Source organism: Chrysochloris asiatica, unplaced genomic scaffold, assembly GCF_000296735.1.
Source record: "Chrysochloris asiatica unplaced genomic scaffold, ChrAsi1.0 scaffold00069, whole genome shotgun sequence".
Lineage (NCBI taxonomy): Eukaryota > Metazoa > Chordata > Mammalia > Afrosoricida > Chrysochloridae > Chrysochloris > Chrysochloris asiatica.
In genome coordinates, this window is record NW_006408587.1 from 3,361,446 (window position 1) to 3,382,853 (window position 21,408).

General features: G+C 42.0%; 1 protein-coding gene across 2 annotated transcripts in view; it reads right to left on the reverse strand.

Moving 5' to 3' along the window:
• The window catches only part of AKAP2 (A kinase (PRKA) anchor protein 2), a 50,013-nt gene that overhangs the window by 10,527 nt on the left and 18,078 nt on the right, over window positions 1-21,408 (reverse strand). For both annotated transcript variants that reach the window (XM_006864682.1, XM_006864683.1), the window contains one exon: window positions 3,742-3,920. In XM_006864682.1, the coding sequence (XP_006864744.1) occupies window positions 3,742-3,920 (179 nt within the window). The remainder of the gene's footprint in view (window positions 1-3,741; window positions 3,921-21,408) is intronic.

Sequence of the window (21,408 nt, forward strand, 5' to 3'; positions counted from 1 at the left end):
GGTGAGGTTGGCCCAGGATCGAGCATTGTTTCATTCTGCTGTGCATGGGGTCGCTATGAGTTGGTTCCGACTCGATGGCACCTGACAACAACAACAAATACCCTTCTTTGGTAAAGCACGAAGAAGCTCTTTAGGAAACTATGACTCACCAGTCCATTATGGGTTGCATGACTGATCAAGATGGCATCAGACTCAGCTAAGGGAACATTTTCACATAAGATAACATTTCTAAATCAGAAAACTAATGATAGCAGTCAGCTGTTGGACAGCGGTGCACAGAGTATGTACAAGGCGCTGCACGAAAGCACTAGTCAAGAGAATGTCTGGGAGTCCCTCGCTCCATCCGCCTAACTGTGTGCTCTGGTGCAGGGCCATGTTCTCACAGAGGAACACTGAGTGAATGTGTCAAGCTGTGTATCTGGGGTTGGGTTACTCCCATGGGGCCGGTTGAGCCTAGTGAGTGGTTCTGGGTAAGAGAAGGGTAGCAACCCTTCTTACCCAGAAATTAGCTGAGGCACCTACCTCACAACCAGGTGGACAGATGAGCGAGCTCAGGTGAGCCAACATTGTGGTCACTGAAGGAGATTCCCTGAACAAATTCTGAGCTGTTGCTAGGTATGAGCATTTGGAGACAACTTTTCTCACTCTTTATCATTGACCTTTTCCACCAACTATAAAGTAACCAGAACATCCTGAGATGACTTAATATTGCAGATACCATGACTTCTGGGTAGTTGTTCTGAAAGAGATCTTGACTTAATGTTCTAATTTCTGAGCCCCCAAATAACCATCCTGTATGAGAGAGAGTTACAGCTCAGGAGCAGACAAGGACTCCATGAGGCAGAGGACCTCCCTGCCCACCTTGCTTATTTGTATCAAGTGGGAAAAATACAAAACAATAGGCACCTGAGCTGGTGGAGAAGTGGGGGCATTTAATCTATTTCAATGGCAAATCAGTTTTTCTCAGCTATACCGTTGGCAAAACTTTCTCAGCAAATTTTCAAGCATAGCTTCATTTGGCTTCTCTTTCTTCTGTCCAGTGCATCGCTGTAGACATATACCAATTATTCGCTTTTATTTCTAAGTCTCTTTAGGAAGCACAGCAAATAATTTCATTAGATTTACAAAGAAGTTGGTCCTTTATATTAGCAAGCGCATGGTTGAGACTGATCGTGTGAGAGCCTCTGGTTCTCAAGTGTGATTTACAGTCTCTAAAAGGATATGTATCAATGCCACCAAGTGGCTGGTAGGAATGAATATGGTGGTGGTGGGGATGGGGAGGGGTGTGTGTCATGGGTTCTTAGAGCAAAGAGAAATTAAGAAACCACCTTTCACCTTGAGAATTGTCTATGTAAATGGAACCAAGAGAATAGAACTGCAGTTTCTAGTAGCAATCTGGGTATGATTTCTGAGATTTGGATTATAGTATGTTGTTGATATATGCCGTGGAGTTGGTTCCAACTCATAGCGACCCTGTACAGGGTTTCCGAGGCTGTAAATCTTTACGGTAGCAGAAAGCCTCATCTTTCTCCCACAGAACTGCTGGTAGTTTCGAACTGCTGACCTTGCGGTTCGCAGCCTGATTCGTAACCACTATGCTACCAGAGCTCCATATATATATTATAGTATAGTAGGTGGGATTTGTTTTGTTCCACAGTATTGTCAACAACAAACTTGGTTCCCTTGTCATTTCATTCACAATAATAAAACACTTGGTCTTGAATTCAAGATCTGGGGCCATTATCAGTTGAATCAGTTAGTTTTCGTCCTTAGCCAAAATATTTATTTACTGAAGAAAAATGTAGACAAGAGATTATCACTTCACTGGTATAAATGAAAGGCAACCAGGAAATTAAAAAGCTGATTCCAGTCGCTTCTTTAATGCAAATCTACTTGGAGTTTGTTGGATGGCAGCATGAAGGAGGCTTCCAGTCCTCTGCCTGAATAATAGAGTGACAACTGTCTCTTCCTGTGGACAGTATTTTTCTCTCACATCTGCACACCAAGACAAGAGATACGTGGACAGAACTCATACAAAGTGGTTCCTTTTTCCTTGCCCATCCACACTAGGATGTGAGGGGTCTACTTTGCTAACTCCACCGAAACAGTTACTAGGGAGAAAATAAGCATGAAGCTTCTAGCACTAAGCTTCAAAATGACTATAAACCATCCATTGCCAGGGAGTTGATTGCAGCGCTAAAGGACAAAGTAGAACTGTAGAACTGCTCCATAGGATTTCCAAGGCTGCAATCTTTACAAAAGCAGATTGCCACATCTTTCCCATGCAGAGCGGCTGGAGGTTCAAAACGCCAACCTTTGAGTCAGGAGCTGAGTGCTTAACCACTGCACCACTGAGGCTCTGGGAAAGTGACTTAGAGAACAGAAAAAGTACAACTGACTCTGGGAAGGAGTGGCTGGCAGCCCCACAGTGAAGCCCAGCAATGGAAATGTCTGCAGCAGCCTCTTGAGGCCAGTCCCCATTCCACAGCTGCAAAGTAAGAGGGTCTACGCCAAGGACAGCCGGAAACACTGTAGCCTAATAGGGGAGCTATGTCAGCGCTTCATACAGTCTGGGCATATAAACTCGTGGCTAAGCTTTTCTTTACTACCACATACTTTGAAAGCAGTTTTCTGTATCTGATTGCAACTTCAGAAACCCTTCAATTTAGCCAACCAGAATCTGAAACAAAGTAGTGAGAATGGAACTCCCATGGTGTGCCCTGCAGCATTAGAGTTTAAGGTGATCAGATAATTTACCATCCAACCTGGGATGCTTCAGAGTGAAAGGGGATGCTATCAATAATCACAGTGGGACAGCAAGCAAGAACCAGGACTCTCCCAGGCAACCGGTTAGTATCCTCAATCAACAACACAAGCTCTCTGTGCCTTAAGTGTAACTAGGAAGAAGGAGTGATTGCCAAAGGGCATACTCTGTATATGATCAACATTTTTTGGGAAATGAGGCAAAAACCCAAGAGACTGCTTTCGGCAAACTCTTAGAGGTTGGCAAGAAGCACTGCAGCTGACCCTCAGAGGCTGCTGACTACACAACCAGTGTGGACCAGATCAGAAAACTCTTGCTGGAGAAAGACACCATAGAGCAGATGGTTTCCTTCACAAACATCTCTTGCAATGTTCTTGGAGCTGAAGCTAGAAGGGTGGCTGTGTGGTTTTAACTGTCATTTAAGATGGCTCTTTCCTACCAAACCGCAGGCAGAGGCTTGGCTATAAGCTACACACATGCTTGATTTTTTGAACACTGGGTACCATTTAAAGGAGTTGCTGACAGACTAGACCTTGCAGGAATTGTATCTTCACATTCTCCTTGAGTAATAAAATCTACAGAGCTGGCCAAGACACTCTAGAGCCCAGCTCCATTTCCCGGGGAGGATTTCAGGCTGTCCCTGTCCTTCTTCCTCATGTTGCACTTGGACATTGTTTTTCTACACACCAAACAGTTCATGCATCAGTTTGCCAATAGGTTGAAACTACACTTAGCAGCCACATGGTTGCTCCATACATGATACACGATTAACATTTTTTGGGAAATGAGACCAAAAACAAACAAACAAAAAAATCCAAACCCCAATCCAGGCATGTTAAACCACACTTTCAGGAAATGGCTTTGGAACCATGATACTGGCCAGACAACCTCTTCGAGATCTGCCCTGAACTAAGACACCATACATACCATGCGCTCACCCATTCTTGGAGAAGTGAAAGAGGAAAGAAGAAACTTACACTACTATCATCCATTCTCTCGCGCCTTTTAGATTTGTGTGTCTCATAGTCTTCCATGAGGGTCTGCATCAGATTCTTGGGCCGCTGGGATCCGGCAGCCTCTTCGGGGGGTAAGTCAGGCTGCAAGCTGGGACCTTCGGTTGTGGGGGATGGAGGAGGTCTGACTTTCTCTATTTTCCCTGAAACAACACGAAGAGAACACCCTTTCTAAGCTTGTCTGCTCATTGACTGCTTTCAGAAAGAAGAGAAAACTGGCAGAAACCACCTCCGACACAGAGCAGTACCAGAATGATGGTTAGGTACAGATTATTTTAACTCGAGGATTAAAGCACTTAAGGGTAATGTCACAAATCCATTCAACCAAGACCTCAAAGAAACCAGTTCTAAAATGTGAATTAGATCGACACCTGCCAGGTACTTTGCAGGTATATGTCAGATAGACAAAGCAGATTCTAGGAACAGTTATTTTGAGACAAATATTCTATCACAGATCATAGAGGTAGAGGTGGCAGCAACTTGGAGCCTTCGAGACCCACTTCTTACAAGAAAGGAAACCTTAGGGCCTGCAAAGGTGAGGCTGTGCTGAGGTCACCAGAAGCCATTCAGGTCTCCTTTCTTCTAGATGAGAGGTAACCAGTTGTCATCTGACCAGCACAGCTGTTTGGTTTTTGTTTTGTTTTTTAACATTGCACCATGTTGTAAAACCTTATAATCCGAAAGAAGCCTGGTCTCCACAGGCCATCCTAGTCTTACATTAATTTACCTTACCTGTTAGGATCCTGCAAGCATTTGGGTTTGAACCCCTCAGACCTTAAGGAATGAACACCAACAAAGACAGCTTAGACGTTGTAGAAAATGTGCACTGGACTTACAAATGGTGAAAAGCTAGCTCTTAGAAATGCCCTCCAAGAATTCTTAGCATGAGAAGAGCTGGCTGATAGTTCATTACAGAGCATCCAGACGTAGACACACTAGAAAGAGAGGCCTAGTGATCTACTTCCAAAACAATCAATCCATGAAAGCCCTATAGATCACAACTGCAATATAGATCATAGTAAAGGCACAGGACTGAGCAGCGTTTCATTCTGGTGGGCATACAGTCACCATGAGTCCAGGGTCGACTGGATGCAAAGCTAACAACATAGTGACTCCAACTCCAAACCAAACCACCGAGCTGATTCCAACTTAGAGACCCCATAGGACTGAGTAGAATTGCTCCACAGTGTTTCCTTGGTATAAGTCTGTATGGCAGCAGATGGCTACTTCGTTCTCCTTTGGAATAGCTGGTCGGTTGAAACCACTCACCTTTGGGTTAAGCCAAGTGGCTTTAACCACTGTACAATCTGGGATCCTTATAGTGATCTAAGCACTGAGATGCATGTACTACAACCATCTGCATTCTACCCTCTTGGTAAACACTTACGGGGTAGATTTGATTGGAACAGAGACCCCAGACTGCAACTCCAGTGCAGAAATATTAACTTTTCCAACTATGTTGTTCGTGGATGCCACACTGAAGATGTGTAGTAAACATGGAATGGAGAGGAAAACAAAAAATGCATGGAGGTCTTCAAGTCTAAAAATTTTGGAAACCATCAAGAGAGGTCAAAGAGTAACTCAACCACAGCCAAACTTCTATCTTGGTCACTACCTGCTGTAGGTGGAATCACAAGTGAGCATGGGTTGGTGTTTCTGGGTGGGCTGTTGTAGCTTTCCTGGACAGGCTCCTTCTGATGGGGGCTTCTCACCCATCAGTGCCACTGAACTGATTTCAACTCATAGCCACTCTGTGTAGGGTTTCCAAGACTGTAAATCTGTATGGGAGCACACAGCCTTGTCTTTCTTCCAAGGAACAGCTGGCAGGCTTGGATTGCTGATCTTGCAGTTAGTTGTGCCACCAAGTTCCCTGATGGGAACTTCTAGGGGTCAGGAAATCTAGGTTTAATTTCTGACCTCCCATTAACTAGTTATGCAGCTGATTGCAAACAATCATCTAAGACTATGTGCACAGAGCACTTAATTCTCCAGCCTTCAATTTTTGATCTTTGAGGTCCCTTGTAATGCAAACATTTAGCTATTCTTATTAAATATATCTGATAAGACCAACACTTAATGATTAAAAAATTAAAAACAAACAAGCAACAAAACATACATCAAATTTGGGGATCATGTGGGAACTGGTTTTTAGCATTTAGCAGAGGGCACGTCATCTGCACAAATCACAATTATACTGGTAAATTTTGTAAAACTCACTGCTTTGACCTGAATTACTCAGACAAAAATTTTAAGTCTTTGAATTTTAAGAGTTATATGATTAATATTTCAAAATCCCTAAATTTACCAGAAATGTCTTTTTTATCATGGAAATTAGAGACTACTGAAATATCCCATTATTATTATGGAGTCCTGGTGTGGCACTATAGGGTAAGCACTAGACCTCAAGGTCGATGTGAACCACAAGGTCACGTCAGAACCGACTCCACAGCACTTAGCAACAACAATAACAACACTATGCCCCATTGCCCAGATTAAACATCTACCAAGAGTTTACCACACTTGCTTCATCTATCTGGCCTATCTGACAGCCCATTTATTTTAATACAATCCTGGACTTCAGGTCATTTCACCCCTATATACATACTATGTTATTTCTAAAAATTCCCATTGTTTTTGAAATGAAGGTTTTGAAAAATAATGTCACATAGTGGCTCAGGCAAGTTCTAGAGCTACCCTGCTTGGGTTTGATTCCACTACACAGCAGCCAAAGAACTTGAGGCAAGCTACTTACTGCTTTTGTATTTCAAGTTCACATCTGTAAAATGGGTATGATAATAGTTATTATATATACATATATAGTTACTATCGGGGAGCACTGTGGCTCTGTAGGATAATCACTGGATTTGGAACCCCAAGGTTGGCGGTTTGAACTAAACCAGCCGATCCTCAGAAGAAAGATGAGGCTTTCTGCTCCCACAAAGATTAACAGCCTCAGTTTCTACAACAGGGTTGCTATGAGTCAGAACTGATGCAAAGGCACTTAACAACAACCTGTTACAGGGACTAAGTTAATATTTAGAAGAATAACATACAATGAATCTAGCTATTATTTATTTGAAATCTCAAAGAATATAATTTGACCATAAGTGAAAATGAACAATTTCATGGGTATTGCACATCAAAGTTTACATTTACTCGATTTCTGTTGTTAAGTACCATCAAGTCGGTTCCAGCTCACAATGACCCTGTATAAGAGTTCTGAGAAATGGCTGGTGGGTTTGAACCACTGACCTTGTGGTTAGCAGTCCAGTGCTTACCCTATAGCACTACACTAGGACTCTAGAACTAGCTAAATTGCCAGCTATGTTTATTAGTAACATTTGGAGGTAAGTCTGGAGCCCAAACCCAGGGTTCTTTATGGATAAATTATTTGATGAGATGTATACTGAAAAGAAAGGAGCTCTGGTAGTGTAGTGGTTACAAATCGGGCTGTGAACCTCAAGGTCAGCAGTTCTAAACTACCAGCTGCTCCACGGGAGAAAGATGAGACTTTCTGCTCCAGTAAAGATTTACAGCCTCGGAAACCCTGTTCAGGGTCGCTATGGGTCAGAACCTGCTCCACGGCACATAACAACAACATACTGAAAAGAAGGAGTCCTGGTGTGGCGCTGTGTGTTAATGCGACGGACTGCAAAGCCATTTGAACTGCAAGGTCAGCAGTTCAAGCTCACCAACTGCTCCTCGGAAAACCCTATACAGGGTCAGAATGCACTCTACGGCACTTAACAACAACAACATACTGAAAAGAAGGCACTCTGGTAGCATAGTGGTTTCAAGTCATGCTGCCAATCTCAAGGACAGCAGTTCGAAACTACCAGCAGTTCCGTGGGAGAAAGATGAGGTGTTCTAATGCTCCCATTAAGATTTACAGCTCCAGTAAAGGTTTACTATGAGTTGGAACTGACTCAACGGTACTCAACAACAACAACAACAACACTGAAAAGAGATGTGTGGTCAACCACTAAACATTTCATGTATTTCCTGCCTGATACTGTTTTTTCCATACTTCCATGGAACAAGTTTTACTGGTTACAGCCACCAGAGGTCGCATAAGTAACAGGAAAGAAAAGTTGACTTGGCCGTCCTGGAGCAGCCTCTTGGGTACCAAGGCCCATACCAGAGCCTGAGGACGGGCTGTTCCAGGCCCCCAGATTAAGGAGGACTGCTGGCCACCAGTCTGGTCAAGTATCAGGGAAAACTGGCTTAGCTGGGTTTCTTTGATGGGCCCTGCAACCTCTGACCAGCCTTCCCTCAGTAGAGTTCAAACCATTCACCAGAATTCAGCAGGGCATCTCATGAAAATGACCCAGATGCAATAAAGCTGGGGAGGGACCTGCACCACACTTGGCATCTTTCTCAGAGAGAGGTTCAGAGTTTTCAGAGAGGTTCAGGTTTGTTAGCTATCTCCCATGCCAAGTGAAGTGAAAAACAAAATGAAACAAAAGATGCACGCAATGCCTTTCCCTCAACCATGCACACCAGAGGTCACACCACAGTTTGGACCCCGGATTACTAACGAGTTCTGTTCCTACACCTTTTCTGTAAGTCAAATTTGTACATACATCTAACAATTCGGTATGTCAGTCAAATGCTTGTCAGCATATAGTGTACCTTTTGGTGCACACATACAAAAATATGAAAAGAAATACTTTCACACTAAACATCTTTAGCATAATAATAGTAATATATTATTGTTAGGTGCCATTGTTATTATGTTCCAACTCATAACAATTCTTTATAGGATTTCCAAAAAGCAGCTTATGGATTTGAACCACTGACCCAGCCATCCAAACTGACCTTGCGGTCTAGTGCATTATCCTACAGCACCACACCAGGACTCCGTAATAGTAAAAATAATAATGTCATGTGCATCACAAAGAAGAACTCTTTCATTGTTATTAATCATTGTGTGAACCTCCAAATTTTAATATAATAGGCTTCACTGAGGGCTGATTTGTAACTACAAGTTGTGTGCACTTTAGACATTCATAACCCAGGGACTTCCTGTACACATACGTGATGCAGACAGAGCCTAAGTTGTGTGTACACATACGTGATGCAGAGCTTGAGTTGTGTGTACACATACATGATGCAGAGCCTGAGCTGTGTGCCACAGCCTTCTCTTGAGACAGATTTTTTTTGCTGCATTACAGCGTAATGGTAATTACAAGGTTAAACCTTTGGGGTTCCTTGGCTCAGGCTCATTAAGAGTCCCCAAACAGTGCCAGTTGTCTTTGGTGCTCACTTTCTGTTGTTTCGGTGTGTACTTCACTCAGTGCTTCCCCAATACCCCTTGACTCCATCTCTCTTGCCCCATATTAAAGCTTGTTCTCATATTTGTTTATTCACCTGGCTGGTGGATAACTCAATAGTTGATGACAGCTGAAAGTAGCCTCCCCCCAGTGAAAGATAATTTCCAACAATAAATCACGTGCAGTTCAGTTCTTGTCTCAACAGTCCTCTTGAAGGACTCCAGTCACTGTTGCTGGAAAGAACATGGACAGAAAGCATCATCCAGACTCAGGTCAGACCTGCGCTGGTCTTGGTCGAAGGCCTACACTTGACATTAATAGAGCAGGTGTAACCTGAGCTTTTAAAACTGATACAAGGCACCAGCAGAACACTGTTACCCTGCAATCCAGAAGAGAGGGGACAAGAGTTTCCTTAACATGCTTTTGTTCAAACTCTTGCATTTAGAGTAATTTTAGATCTAAGCTTTTGAAGGTAAGTAGCTTTGCTTGGCTGGATGATTTCTGTTTCCAAATTGTGTCCTCTAGACAGCTTTATCACATGGTAACTGATGGTGCAAATGAAAATCATTGGCTTGGGAAACAGTGGGTTAAAGAAAGCATAAAAAAAAGCAAGCAAGCAATAGATTTCTTTACCAGAGAGGATTGCTCTAAATGTTTAGTGACATTATGATTAAGATGTGATGCTCTAGTGTAAGTACTGGACTGTTAAAGGGAAAATCAGCAGTTCAAACCTACTACTGCTCCTTGGAAACCCTATACAGAGTCATTATGAGTCAGATCCAACTGCATAGCACTTAACCAACAACAACAAGGAAAAGTGTGGAGTCCTAGTGTGGTGCTGTAGGAGAAGCACGGAACTGCTAACCACAAGGTTGGTGATTCAAACCCACCAGGTGCTCCTTGGAAACTGTAAACAGGGTCACTCTGAGTTGGAACCGACTCGATGGCACTCAGCAACAACAATCCAGGAATAGGCATGTAACATTTCCCAAATTTGCTTAGCCAGAGGATTCCATCTCATGGAAGTCTATTCATATCTTTTTTTATTTTTAACATTTCATTGTTTTAGGGAACGTTTACATAGCAAATCAGTTTCCCATTCAACAATTCATGTGGAAATTGTTCTAGGGCATGGGTTACTATTCCCCCAATGTGTCAGCACTTCTATTCCTTCAGGTTCCCTGTCCTTTTCTTGTCTTCTCATCTTTGCTTTGGGGCAAATGTTGTCCATTTGGTTTTTTTTATAGTAGATTGTTCTCGGAAGCACATTCCTCACAGGCGTTGCCGCTTACTTTATACGTCAATCTATTATTTGGCTGGAAAAGGTGACCTGAGGAAGTGTCTTCAGTGCGAGATTACAAGGACGTCTTAGGGAGAGAATCTTCGGGGTTCCTCCAATCTCTTTATCAGTCCAGTAAGTCTGGTCTTTTTTATGAATTTGAATTTTGTTCTACATTTTGTTCCATTCTAAGCTGGGCCTTCTATTGTGTCCCTGGCCAGAGTGGTCAGATGGGACGAGACCAGTAGTTGTATCTAAAATGGCTATGTGCAAGCTTTTAAGACCCCAGACACAATTCACCAAATGAGATGCAGAACGTTATCTTTATGAACTATATTTATGCCGATTGACCTAGATATCCTGAGACTGTGGTCCTCGGCCTTCAAGAACCAGTGACTCAGTCCCATGAGGTGTTGGAATGTGCCTAAGGAGTTTCCATAACTGTGTTCTCTAGTGTGGATTATGTGTGTATACATATAGCCCTATTCATAACCACTCCGCTACCAGAGCTCCTTGTATATACACATATAGATGCCCACAACTATACCTACATATGCACACTCACATACTCCCACATACCCTCCTCACACACCTATGTAGCGGATTAATCTATTCCCTATTATATCTTGAGGAACACAACTTGGGATATATTCTCTAGTGTACACTGAGTAACCAGCCCCCAAGTAACTTTTGGCTACAAGTTCAGCTAAAAGTCAGGTATGGTGCGAGCTTATATAAGAGAACTTCTATACCATTGTATTCTTGCTGTAACTACACAAGGGGAAACGACTGTATGGCTGACTATAAGAGACGGTTAAATCAGTTATGACTAATTCTGATGGAATTTTATTTAGCCATTACAATCATGTTTTAGACTCAAAAGTTGAAAGGAATAGCTAAGATTACGAGTGACTATTAAAATACATTAAGAGAAAAAATGGGTTACAAAAGCAGGCAGGCTCTAGAGTCAGACTGCTTGGGGTCAAATTCTAATCCACTTGTTACTGTGTGAGAGAAAGTAGTGTATGGCACATGGTAAAAACTCCATCAGTATGAGATAAAAGGAGTCCTGGTGTGGTGCTGTAGAACCACAAGGTCAGTTTGAAGCACAAGGTTGGCAGTTCCAATTTACCAGCCGCTCCTTGGAAATCCTATACAGGGTGGCTATGAATTGGAACTGACTCCAAGGCACTTAACAACATCATAAAATAAAATGTCAGTCTAATCTCTGAAACCTGTGACAATTACCTGGCAAGGCAAAAGGAACTTGCAGATATGACTGAGTAAAAATGGGGAGATTATTCTGGATTATTTGAATACTGAGCTCTAGATGGGCCCAATGCAGTCACATGGGTCCTTTTAAGAAGCAGGCAGATGTGTCTAAGAGAAAGGAGGAGAGATGGGAAGATGCTACCCTGTTGGTTTTTAAGATGGAAACAGGGGTGATAAACCAAGAAATGCGGGTGGTCTTTAGAACCTGGAAAAGCCTCCAGGAGAAACCCAACATGTGATACTTTGATTTTAGCCCAGCAAGACAGAATTTGGATGTTATGATGCCTTAGGATCAGCACTGCAAGGTCAGCCGCCTTGGAAACCAGGCTGCCCCTTGGGAACCCTATACAGGGTCACTGTGAGTTGGAACCCACTACACGATACTTAACAACAAGAATCTCTAGAACTGTATGATAAAATTGTGTTGTGTTATGCCACTAAGTGCATGGTGATTCATTACAAGCAGGTAGAAGCTAACGCAAGTACAAAGCCAATATGATCTTCCATACACAGAGTAGAATAGTTCTAGCTCTATCCAGGAACGGGGTTATGGGTAGCATTTGTGTCTTTATTCCTTACTTTCCTTTTTTTTTTTCTGTAATAAATACAAATTAATTTCAAAATAAAAAACAAACCAGGGGGCAGGGGGAGTTTTCTTTTACATCTGAGTGGCCCATTTGAAAAATAGATAATCCTGCTTGTTTTAGCCTTCATGGACAAAGCAGAGCCACGAGCCATTCCAATTCACCAGGACAGTTAAGCAGCTGACCAGTGGTGTGACAAAATCACTGTTCTCTACAACAGTAGTGCTGCTCAAGAGTGGAAGGGGGTAGGATCGTGGGGTAGGCTGAGGAGCAGAGAGGGCAGCGTAATTTCACCACAAATTAAATAAATGCTATCTTCTATTATGCAGGGAAAAGAAAACTGGGAAACATGAGTTTGTGTTCCTAACTTTTTTTGTTGTTTTTTAAAAAATAGTTGTAGCACTCTCTCATCCAGAGAAAGCAAGCAGCCCTTGACTGTGTTTCAGGAATTTCCAGGCAAGACGTACTTCCTTTGGGCATCTGCGACAGGCTATGCTGACTGATGGTACAGAGAAGAATTCGAAATTCCTTCCACCAAAGGGCACCTGCGCAAGGGCTGCACGTACACAGAGCACAGCTGTTGCCTTCTCTGAGAATGTCAATCTCAAAAAGTTTTGAAAATTATTTTACTCAAACATCGTGATTTTGGTGTTTATTGTACCACATATAAATGGTGTCTGAGATCTGAAATCAAAGCTTTCTTTGTTTTTATATTTCTCAAAGAAGAAGAAAAAAGCCATCGCCCACTCTTATTTAGAAACCAAACCCATCTGAACAAAAACACCCACCAATTACATGCCTTGGCCCAGGCCTTCTTCAATGACCTCCTTTTTTCACATAGCACTGGGGTGAGGCTGCAAACATCTAAAGCAACTCACAAGTCATCAGAAAGAAATGAGCTCAGACTTCCAGTTTTGATTTCATTTCCTCAGAGAAACAGAACATCCTGCTTGTCAGAAACAGAGTGCAGGAGCTCATGTGGTCCCAGCTGTGATCCACACATCAAGAGCTGGTCCCTTGTTCTTTCATCTCCTCCTTTGAAGGCCCCAGGGGTGGGAGAATGTGATGATATAAATCTTCCGATTATAAAACTAGCTCCAAAATGAGAAATACCCCTGCCTGGGAAAACAAACCTGAAAAAAAACTCCCAAATATTAAAGCTTAAAGGTAAACCTGGGGTGTTGAATGAGTTATTGATATTGGGTCTAGTTCTTTGACAGTTACGTGGAGATGATAAAAACTCAAGCAGGAAAGACCTTTGCTTTTCCAGAGGGAGCATAATTTAAGGCCAAAAAAGAAAGCATGAATGAATGAATAAATAAATAAAAAGTAATCAAAGCAGCAAGAATGAAAATCATGGTGAATAATAATTCTGCCATCAAGATCTTTTTGTGAAACAGAACACCAAGCCTGATAGGATTGATGTATGAACATTTTTTTATGCTCATATTTAAAATGCTATTGTTGTTAAGTGCTGGCAGTCGGTTCTGACCCACAGTGACCCTGTATAGAGTTTTGGAAGAGCAGCTAGTAAGCTTGAACCACTGGGGTTGGTTCAAATCAACCTTGCAGAGTCCAGCGCATTAACCCACAGTGCCACACCAGGACTCCTAAATCTTATTGTCACCCAGTAAACTTAATGATGTACCTTATGTCAATCTGTGGTTTTTGAAATGACAACTAAGGGCTGAGAACTCATTCCTGAATGCAGGATTTGTAAGAGAAATGTTAATTCTAAGGAAGAGACTATGAAAAAAATCAGAAACATATATTTTATAATGCATGTTCTGTCATTTATTTCAGGGTTACAGCAGCTACAAGAGAGCAACTCATGAGTAATCCTGACAAGATCTTCTAGACCTTATCTAAAACCTTAACAGTAACTGTAATAATATTAACAGCATTAATAATAATAATTCCTATTGGGAACATTTTATATTTCAGGCATGGTCCTAACTTATTTGTGAGATACTAATTTTGAAACATAACTTATTTGTTGTTGTTGTTTTTTGTTGCTAAGGATACATAACAGCAAGGTTGGCAGTTCAAGCTCACCAGCGGCTTCTCGAAAACCCTACACAGTAGCTATGGTAGCTATGGGTTGGAACTGACTGAAGGCATTAACAACAACATAGCTGCATATATACCAATTCAACAGTTTCAACATGTATATTTCAGTGATGGTAATAACATTGTTCAAGTTTTACAACCATTCTCACCCTCCCATTAACCTAATTGTTCTTCCATTAACATAAACTATGTCCCCCTAAAGTTCCTACCTAATCCTTCAAGTTGCTCTTGTTGGTCCCATATTGTTGTTGTTGTTAAGTGCCTTCGAGTTGGTTCCGACCCATAGCAACCCTGTATAGGGTTTCCAAGGAGCAGCTGGTGAGCTTGAACCACCAACCTTGCAGTTCAAACGGCTTTGCAGTCTGGCGCATTAACCCACAGCACCAAACCAGGACTCCATATGGATAGATCTTAAAAGACCACAGTGATCAAGGCAGACATATTTATTGAATTTCAAGAAGACTTCAGGGGATATTTTTGGCTGAGGGTTATAAGATTATTTCTGCACAATAGTTTCAGGGCTTCATCAAGGCTCCATAGATCCAGAAATTCTGGATTCTATGAGAATTTGACATTCTGTTCTGTATTTTCTCCTCTTTGTTCAGGATTTTTCTAGAAAACTTTTCAATAATGGCAGCAGGACATTTATTCTCGTTTTAATGGTGAGGAAACTAAGGTTTATGTTATTGGAGTAACATTGGTAACACAGCTAACAAGCAGTGGAGTCAGGAAGTGACTGTCATACTTAGATACATTATTTTCTAATAAGGTGTGGAATATGCATTTGAGCCACGTGAAATAAAAGAAAGGGAGATTAGGAATGCCTGTGATGTCAGATGCATACACGTTTTGGAAACCTCTGAATATTACTTTCAGGGATACAGAAAAGAAAGTATTATATTAAATACAACTGTATTCCTTGGTGATCCAGTAGCCTGGCCTCCTCCACCCCCTACATCCTCCCCCCCATTTTCCACCCCTAAGTAGCAGTTTATTCAGAGATCAAATGGATCTGAAACGACAGTCTCCTTGGGGAAATGCACAGCAAGAAACTGCGACTAGTAAGAGACACAGTCATATCCTGCCTGCCCTGAACATCAGTCATCACAGGGACATCCTGCTCCAAGGCCTGGCTTTGATTAGATCATATTTCTTGAGCAGTCTTGAGCAGGGATTCTGGCAAGAATTCGGTCCTTTTGCCTCAGGCCTTTTTTTGTTAGTCCAAGATTGTATGTCTTTGCATGAGATTGAGCCTTTATTTCTTTGGGAGTCCTGCCCCTCATTTGGAGTCCTGGTGTGGTGCTATAGGATAAGCACTCAACCAGAAGGTTGGTTTGGGCCTCAATGTTGACAGTTCAAACTAACCAGCCGCTCCTTGGAAACCCTATACAGGGTTGCTATGAGTTGGAACCAACTCAATGGCATTTAACAACAACAACCCCAAACTTGGAGCATGGAACAATGATGCTGGAGCCACTGAGGATACTATGTAGTGCTCGCAGATAGAAATGAGCACCCCAGGAGCAAATTCCAATCCATTGGGCATGTCAGAAGATCAAGTATAATGAGCAAGGAAAGCAAAACCTGGTTACAGATGAAAATCAAGCAGGTTTGAGATGATCTATTTTTCACCAAAGTTCTGGTGTGACACTCTAGGATAAGCTGTGGACTACTAACCACAAGGTCGGAGGTTCAAACCCACCCACCACTCTGTAGAAACCCTATCCAGGGTCGCTATGAGTTAGAACTGACTCAATGGCACTTAACAACAACAATTGCCCAAAAGTTGTGACCGTAGGCTTATTATTGAAGAAAGACTGACATCTATATCTTCTCAAGAGTGGGGCTGATAGGTGTTACCCCTATAGTGTACCCTCATGTCCAAACAGACTTTCAATTCACTGATGCTAGAGTCCTGATTTCCTCACATGCTTTCATACCTTGCTGAACGCTGCTTGCCTACCACCTTGCTTTTTCTTATCACTGCCTTTCCAAATGGCATGCGTTTTTGTTGAGTTGGCCCTCCACTCATGGTGATTCAATGTACAGTAGAACAAAACACTGCCTGGACCTTCCCCATCCCCATGATTGGTTCTAGACCAGACTGCAGTGGTCATAGGCTTTCTTTCAGTGGCTGATTTTTGTAAGTAGATCACTGTCTTACTCTGGAATCTGTGCTGAAAACCTATTCAGCAGCAAAGCAACATGCAAGGCTCCACTGCCAGATGGTGGCTATGAGCCTGGGTCTTCTGCAGGGAAGGCAAGGGTTCTACCACTGAGCCATCATTGCCTACTAAAATGGTACGGGATAAATAAAATACAGCAAGGTTCTGCTCCAAGACAAAAAGACTGACCTTAAAAAGCAAAAGAGCAGTAAAGCGTAGTCTTGGTGCTCTGTGACCATCAAGCAACTCATTTAATTGACTTTGACCCCAATGCATCCAAAGTGCTCACTTAATAGACTGGACACTTATCACTGCCTGTACTCAAACAAGACATTGATTTCTTATGTAAGGATCCACTTCCTTCTAAGACTTTAGAGAATGAATCTGTGTCTGGAGGGAACATCTAAGCTTCTTTCTGGGAAACATACTTCCAGAAAGATCCCAAAGGAGTAGGCAATTTTGCCTACTGTACCTTAGAATTCAGTTCTGAAATCACAAAGCAACCATCCTAGATTACCATCTCATGGTCTCTGAGAGTCAAACTCATCCACCCAGGCCAATGTGAGCAGAACATTCCAGAACTAGTGGCTCCAGAAAGGAGGGGCAGGACGGATCCAATAGACTACATGAATCAGGCTTGAGAGTGGAGAGGAAGATGAGTTCTATTGCTACAGGATGAAGAGGGGAGCTATTCCTACACACCTCACAGACCTCAACGGCAGGTGGTCAGGTATAGCAGAGGGAGCGGGGAGAGTACAGGACAAAGAATATGGGTTTGAAACCTGGCTCTGTCATGTCCTAACTCAGTGACCTGGGCAAGTTATTTCCCTCTCTGGGCTTTACTATTGAGTTCATTGAAAGGGGAATAATACTACAAGCCCCAAACCTCTTATGGAAAAATCCTAAAATCCCCAAACACCTTTAAAACCAAGATTTTTCTGTAACTTATTTAGAAGTAAACTTGACCTGAACCAGGCACGAACTCAAAGTCTTAGAGCAAAAATTGTGTTTGCTTACAAGATGCTCCTCCAGACTCCACTGGTGTGTGAATTATAGTATATGTACTTGTTTACTTTTTTCAAATCAGAAAAATTCTGAATCTTCAAGGGTTAGGATAATTTGTATTATATCTTAGAGGGGGGCTGGGAGGATGAAACGAGGAAATGTGTTTGAAATAAGGTATCGTACACAGTAACTTAAAGTGGATCACAGTTACCATATTTAGACTTGTGCCACCAGAGAATGTTCAGGAAATATGCTAATAAACAATAAGCATCTATAGGCTGCTCCACATCAAGCTTCAGCTACCTTCACAAAGACAACTGGGCCCCTGACAAGTTGCAAAACCAGTGCCAGTCTTGTAGGAAAGGGAGGCACAGTATACTTCTAAACAAGAGTCCTGTCATGGGATCTGATCTTTCACTAGTTCCCAACACTGGGTCTTTTACTGTAGAGAGCCTTCTACTGCAGTGAATGCCTCTCAATGAGGGTATTCAAGCCTCACCCAGCTCTAATTTAGGCCCTCAATCCTGCTTCATGAATATTGCGCTGACATAAGGTTTTTTTCTGTCTAGGACTTTTCTTTGAAATATTTGAAGATCATGGAGGATGGGAGAAAAAAAATATCCAGTGGACAGTGTTTATAATAGTGTAATGATTACCTTAGGTAGAATCTTAACTTAAGCTGGTAACAGATGTTGATGCTCCCTGTGAATTTCATTTTTATAAAATGTGGAACTATTGCACCTCTCCAGATCTTCTAAAACATAAATAGAGACAAAAAGTTGTGGGATGCTGTATCCACACCTTTCCTCTAAGGTACCAACCCCACTGGTAGATCGGTTTGACATTTAGCAGGAAAATAGAAACTATTTCAAAATAATAAGCTAAACCAATCATCATCTTGCTAACTGGGTTTCTCTAGCATGCCTTGAACTTAGAAGTGAAACCAGAATAATTAATAATAATAGGCACAGGCACTAAAGTGAAAACTGTCTGTTGACACCCTTGGTGTGAAAAGACATTTGAAAAGGTTTTAAATTGTAATGTCAATAAAAGGTTTGGGGTTTCCCCCTCAACTCCTCTTTCTCCTCAAGGGCATTTTATAGCAGTCAGTGCTGGGACCAACTGAGGCTTATGCATCTGTCAATGAGTTTCCTTTGTTGTCTACTTCCAAGTAATAAGAGCAGAAGGTGTGCATGTGTGTACACTTGGGAGCATGTTCTGTCACATAACACATGGGGTGTTCCTCAAGATGGCAGCTCATACACTGGAAGAACATGATAAACATCTGTGAAACAGACTTAGTAAAGTGGACCGACTTCACAGCTGAGTCTTCATCTAACCCAGAGATGAAGGTAGGACAGCTTAGAATTCTGTGGAGATGATTTTCTCTTTGAAAACCCTGACTGGCTTCCCACTGACCACAGGAAAATGTCTGAACTCTATTACTCCTAGTGCAGGGTCAGTGCTGGACTGCGAACCACAAGGTTGGAAGTTCAAACCCACCAGTTGCTCCTTGGAAACCCTATTGTTGTTGTCAGATGCCATCGAGTCGGAACCGACTCATAGCGACCCATTGCACAGCAAAACGAAACAATGTCCGATCCTGGGCCAACCTCACTACCGCTGCTACACTTGACGCCATCAATTATGCCACCTGGCCTATCCATCTCGTTGGGGGTCTTCCTCTTTTTCTCTGACCCTCCATCTTACCCAGCATGACATCCTTCTCCAGCGACTGTTCCCTCCTGACAATATGTCCAAAGTATGAGAGACAAAGCTTAGCCATCCTGGCCTCCAAGGAGCACTCTGACTGCACTTCTTCCAAAACAGATCTATTGGTTCTTTTGGCAGTCCATGGCACTTTCAGTATTCTCCTCCAACACCATAATTCAAAGGCATCAATTCCTCTACAATCTTCCTTATTCACTGTCCAGCTTTCGCATCCATATGAGGTTATTGAAAACACCATGGCCTGGGTCAGGCACACCTTATTCCTCAAGCTGACATCTCTGCTCTTCAACACTTTAAAAAGTTCCTGTGCAGCAGATTTGCCCAATGCAATACATCGTCTGATCTCTTGACTACTGCTTCCACGAGTGTTGATAGTTGATCCAAGAAGAATGAAGTCCTTGACAACTTCAATCTTTTCTCCATTGATAAGAATGTTGTTTACTGGTCCACTGGTAAGGATTTTTGTTTTCCTGACACTGAGATGCAACCCATACCAAAGGTTATGCTCTTTGATCTTCATCAGGTTCACTATGACTCAGAACCAACTCAACAGCAATTAACAACAGCAACTAGTATCCATAACATAATTTATATAGTTTTCCTTTGGCTCCACCCAAATTTACATAATTAAAAAAAATCTCTTCCTTTAGTCCACATTGGCCTCATTTAGATGCCTCAGCGTGTGCCACCTTCTCACTTCCTTTTAGGATTCTGTAGGTGCCAGTTACTTCTACCACTCCTTCCACCACGTTAAGCCCAACTCCTACTCTTTCTTCAGTTTTCAGTTTATACTGCTGTTTCCCAAGAAAGGAAGACTTTGTTTATCATTCAAATGAGGTGGCTTTCCTTGTTATATGCCCCTACAGGTCTCCTTGCTTTTGTGTCATGGAATTGCCACACATATTTACTGCTGTTTCTCTTACTGAACTTAAGTTCTCTGAGGGCAGGGAGGAACTGTGTCTAATTCACTTCTGCATGAACAAATGTCACACAAACCCTGACACAGAGTTCTGTTCATTATTTAAATTATCTTCCTTTAAAATTCAATAAGAACCAAGAAATAAAATTTCTAGATAATGTTTTCTAATAATTGGTCTTTAAAATGACTATTGTTGTTGATGGTGTTGTTAACTGCTGTTGAGTCAGTTCCGACCCTGCATACAGCTTCTGAGGAGCGGCTGGTGACCCTGAACTGCCGACGTTGCGGTTCAAACTGACTTTGCAGTCCAGCTCATTAACCTGCAGCAGAATCCCGCTCCATCCTCCATTTTTTAAAGGCAAGAAAATTAGAAGCAGAGACAAATGTCCTTTTAACATCTGTGAGGAATGGGGTTATGTCTAGGTAATTTCTCAATGGGAAGAATTAGCACTTTTCTTCTTTATTTATCCCATCATGGCTCTCAGTGGATTTTACTTGCCATAGGTTTTGGAATTGGGTTGCATAGTTGAGCATTCTAACTGCGTCAATAATTTGTAGACCTGTAAAGTGTTGACTTGGCAAAGGCTGTGTGACAGAAACACTTACAACAATTTTAAAAGACCAGCTGCCGAGGCTGCTTATTTATGTACAAACACCTCCTGGAATTTGGTTCCTTGGTTTGGAGGCCGAGGGGCATGGTTTCATGGGAAAACCCGGTGAACTGGCTAAATAACACGCTTAGTGCTTTTATTCTACCTCTTAGTGATTCACTGCCTTCTGTCTGGGGTCTTAAAAGCTTGCAAGTGGCCATCCGAGGCACAACAATTAGTTTCTATTCACCTGAAATAACAGAGCAAGAAAGAGAATCAGGAATAGGAAGATGTGGCATTTGTAGCTAATTGCCTCCATGAGCAACTTCCTCCTTAAGAACTAGATTGTGTTCAGCTATCATTACTGAACATTTCTGATCAAAGATTCCATAGAAGAATCATGATCAAAAGGAAGAAAATATAAAGCAGAATTTCAATTTCTCATGGATTCTAGACTTCCTGGAGTCGGTTGAGAGTCTAGATGAACCCCTGAAACTATGGCATGGAGATAATCTTTAAACCTTAAATCAAAAGGAGCTCCTGAAACCATGTTACAACCAAGGAGTAATTTATCTTACCTAGTAAAGAATGTCTACCTTGAGCATTATGGTTTCTTACGTGCTGATCCTACAGTGCGACACCAGGGCACTCCAGATCAAAATTTTACAGGTAATGAATTTATGTTAATGCGAGAAGAACAACAAAAAATGAGCGTGAGAACAGTTGCACAACTCAAAGAATGT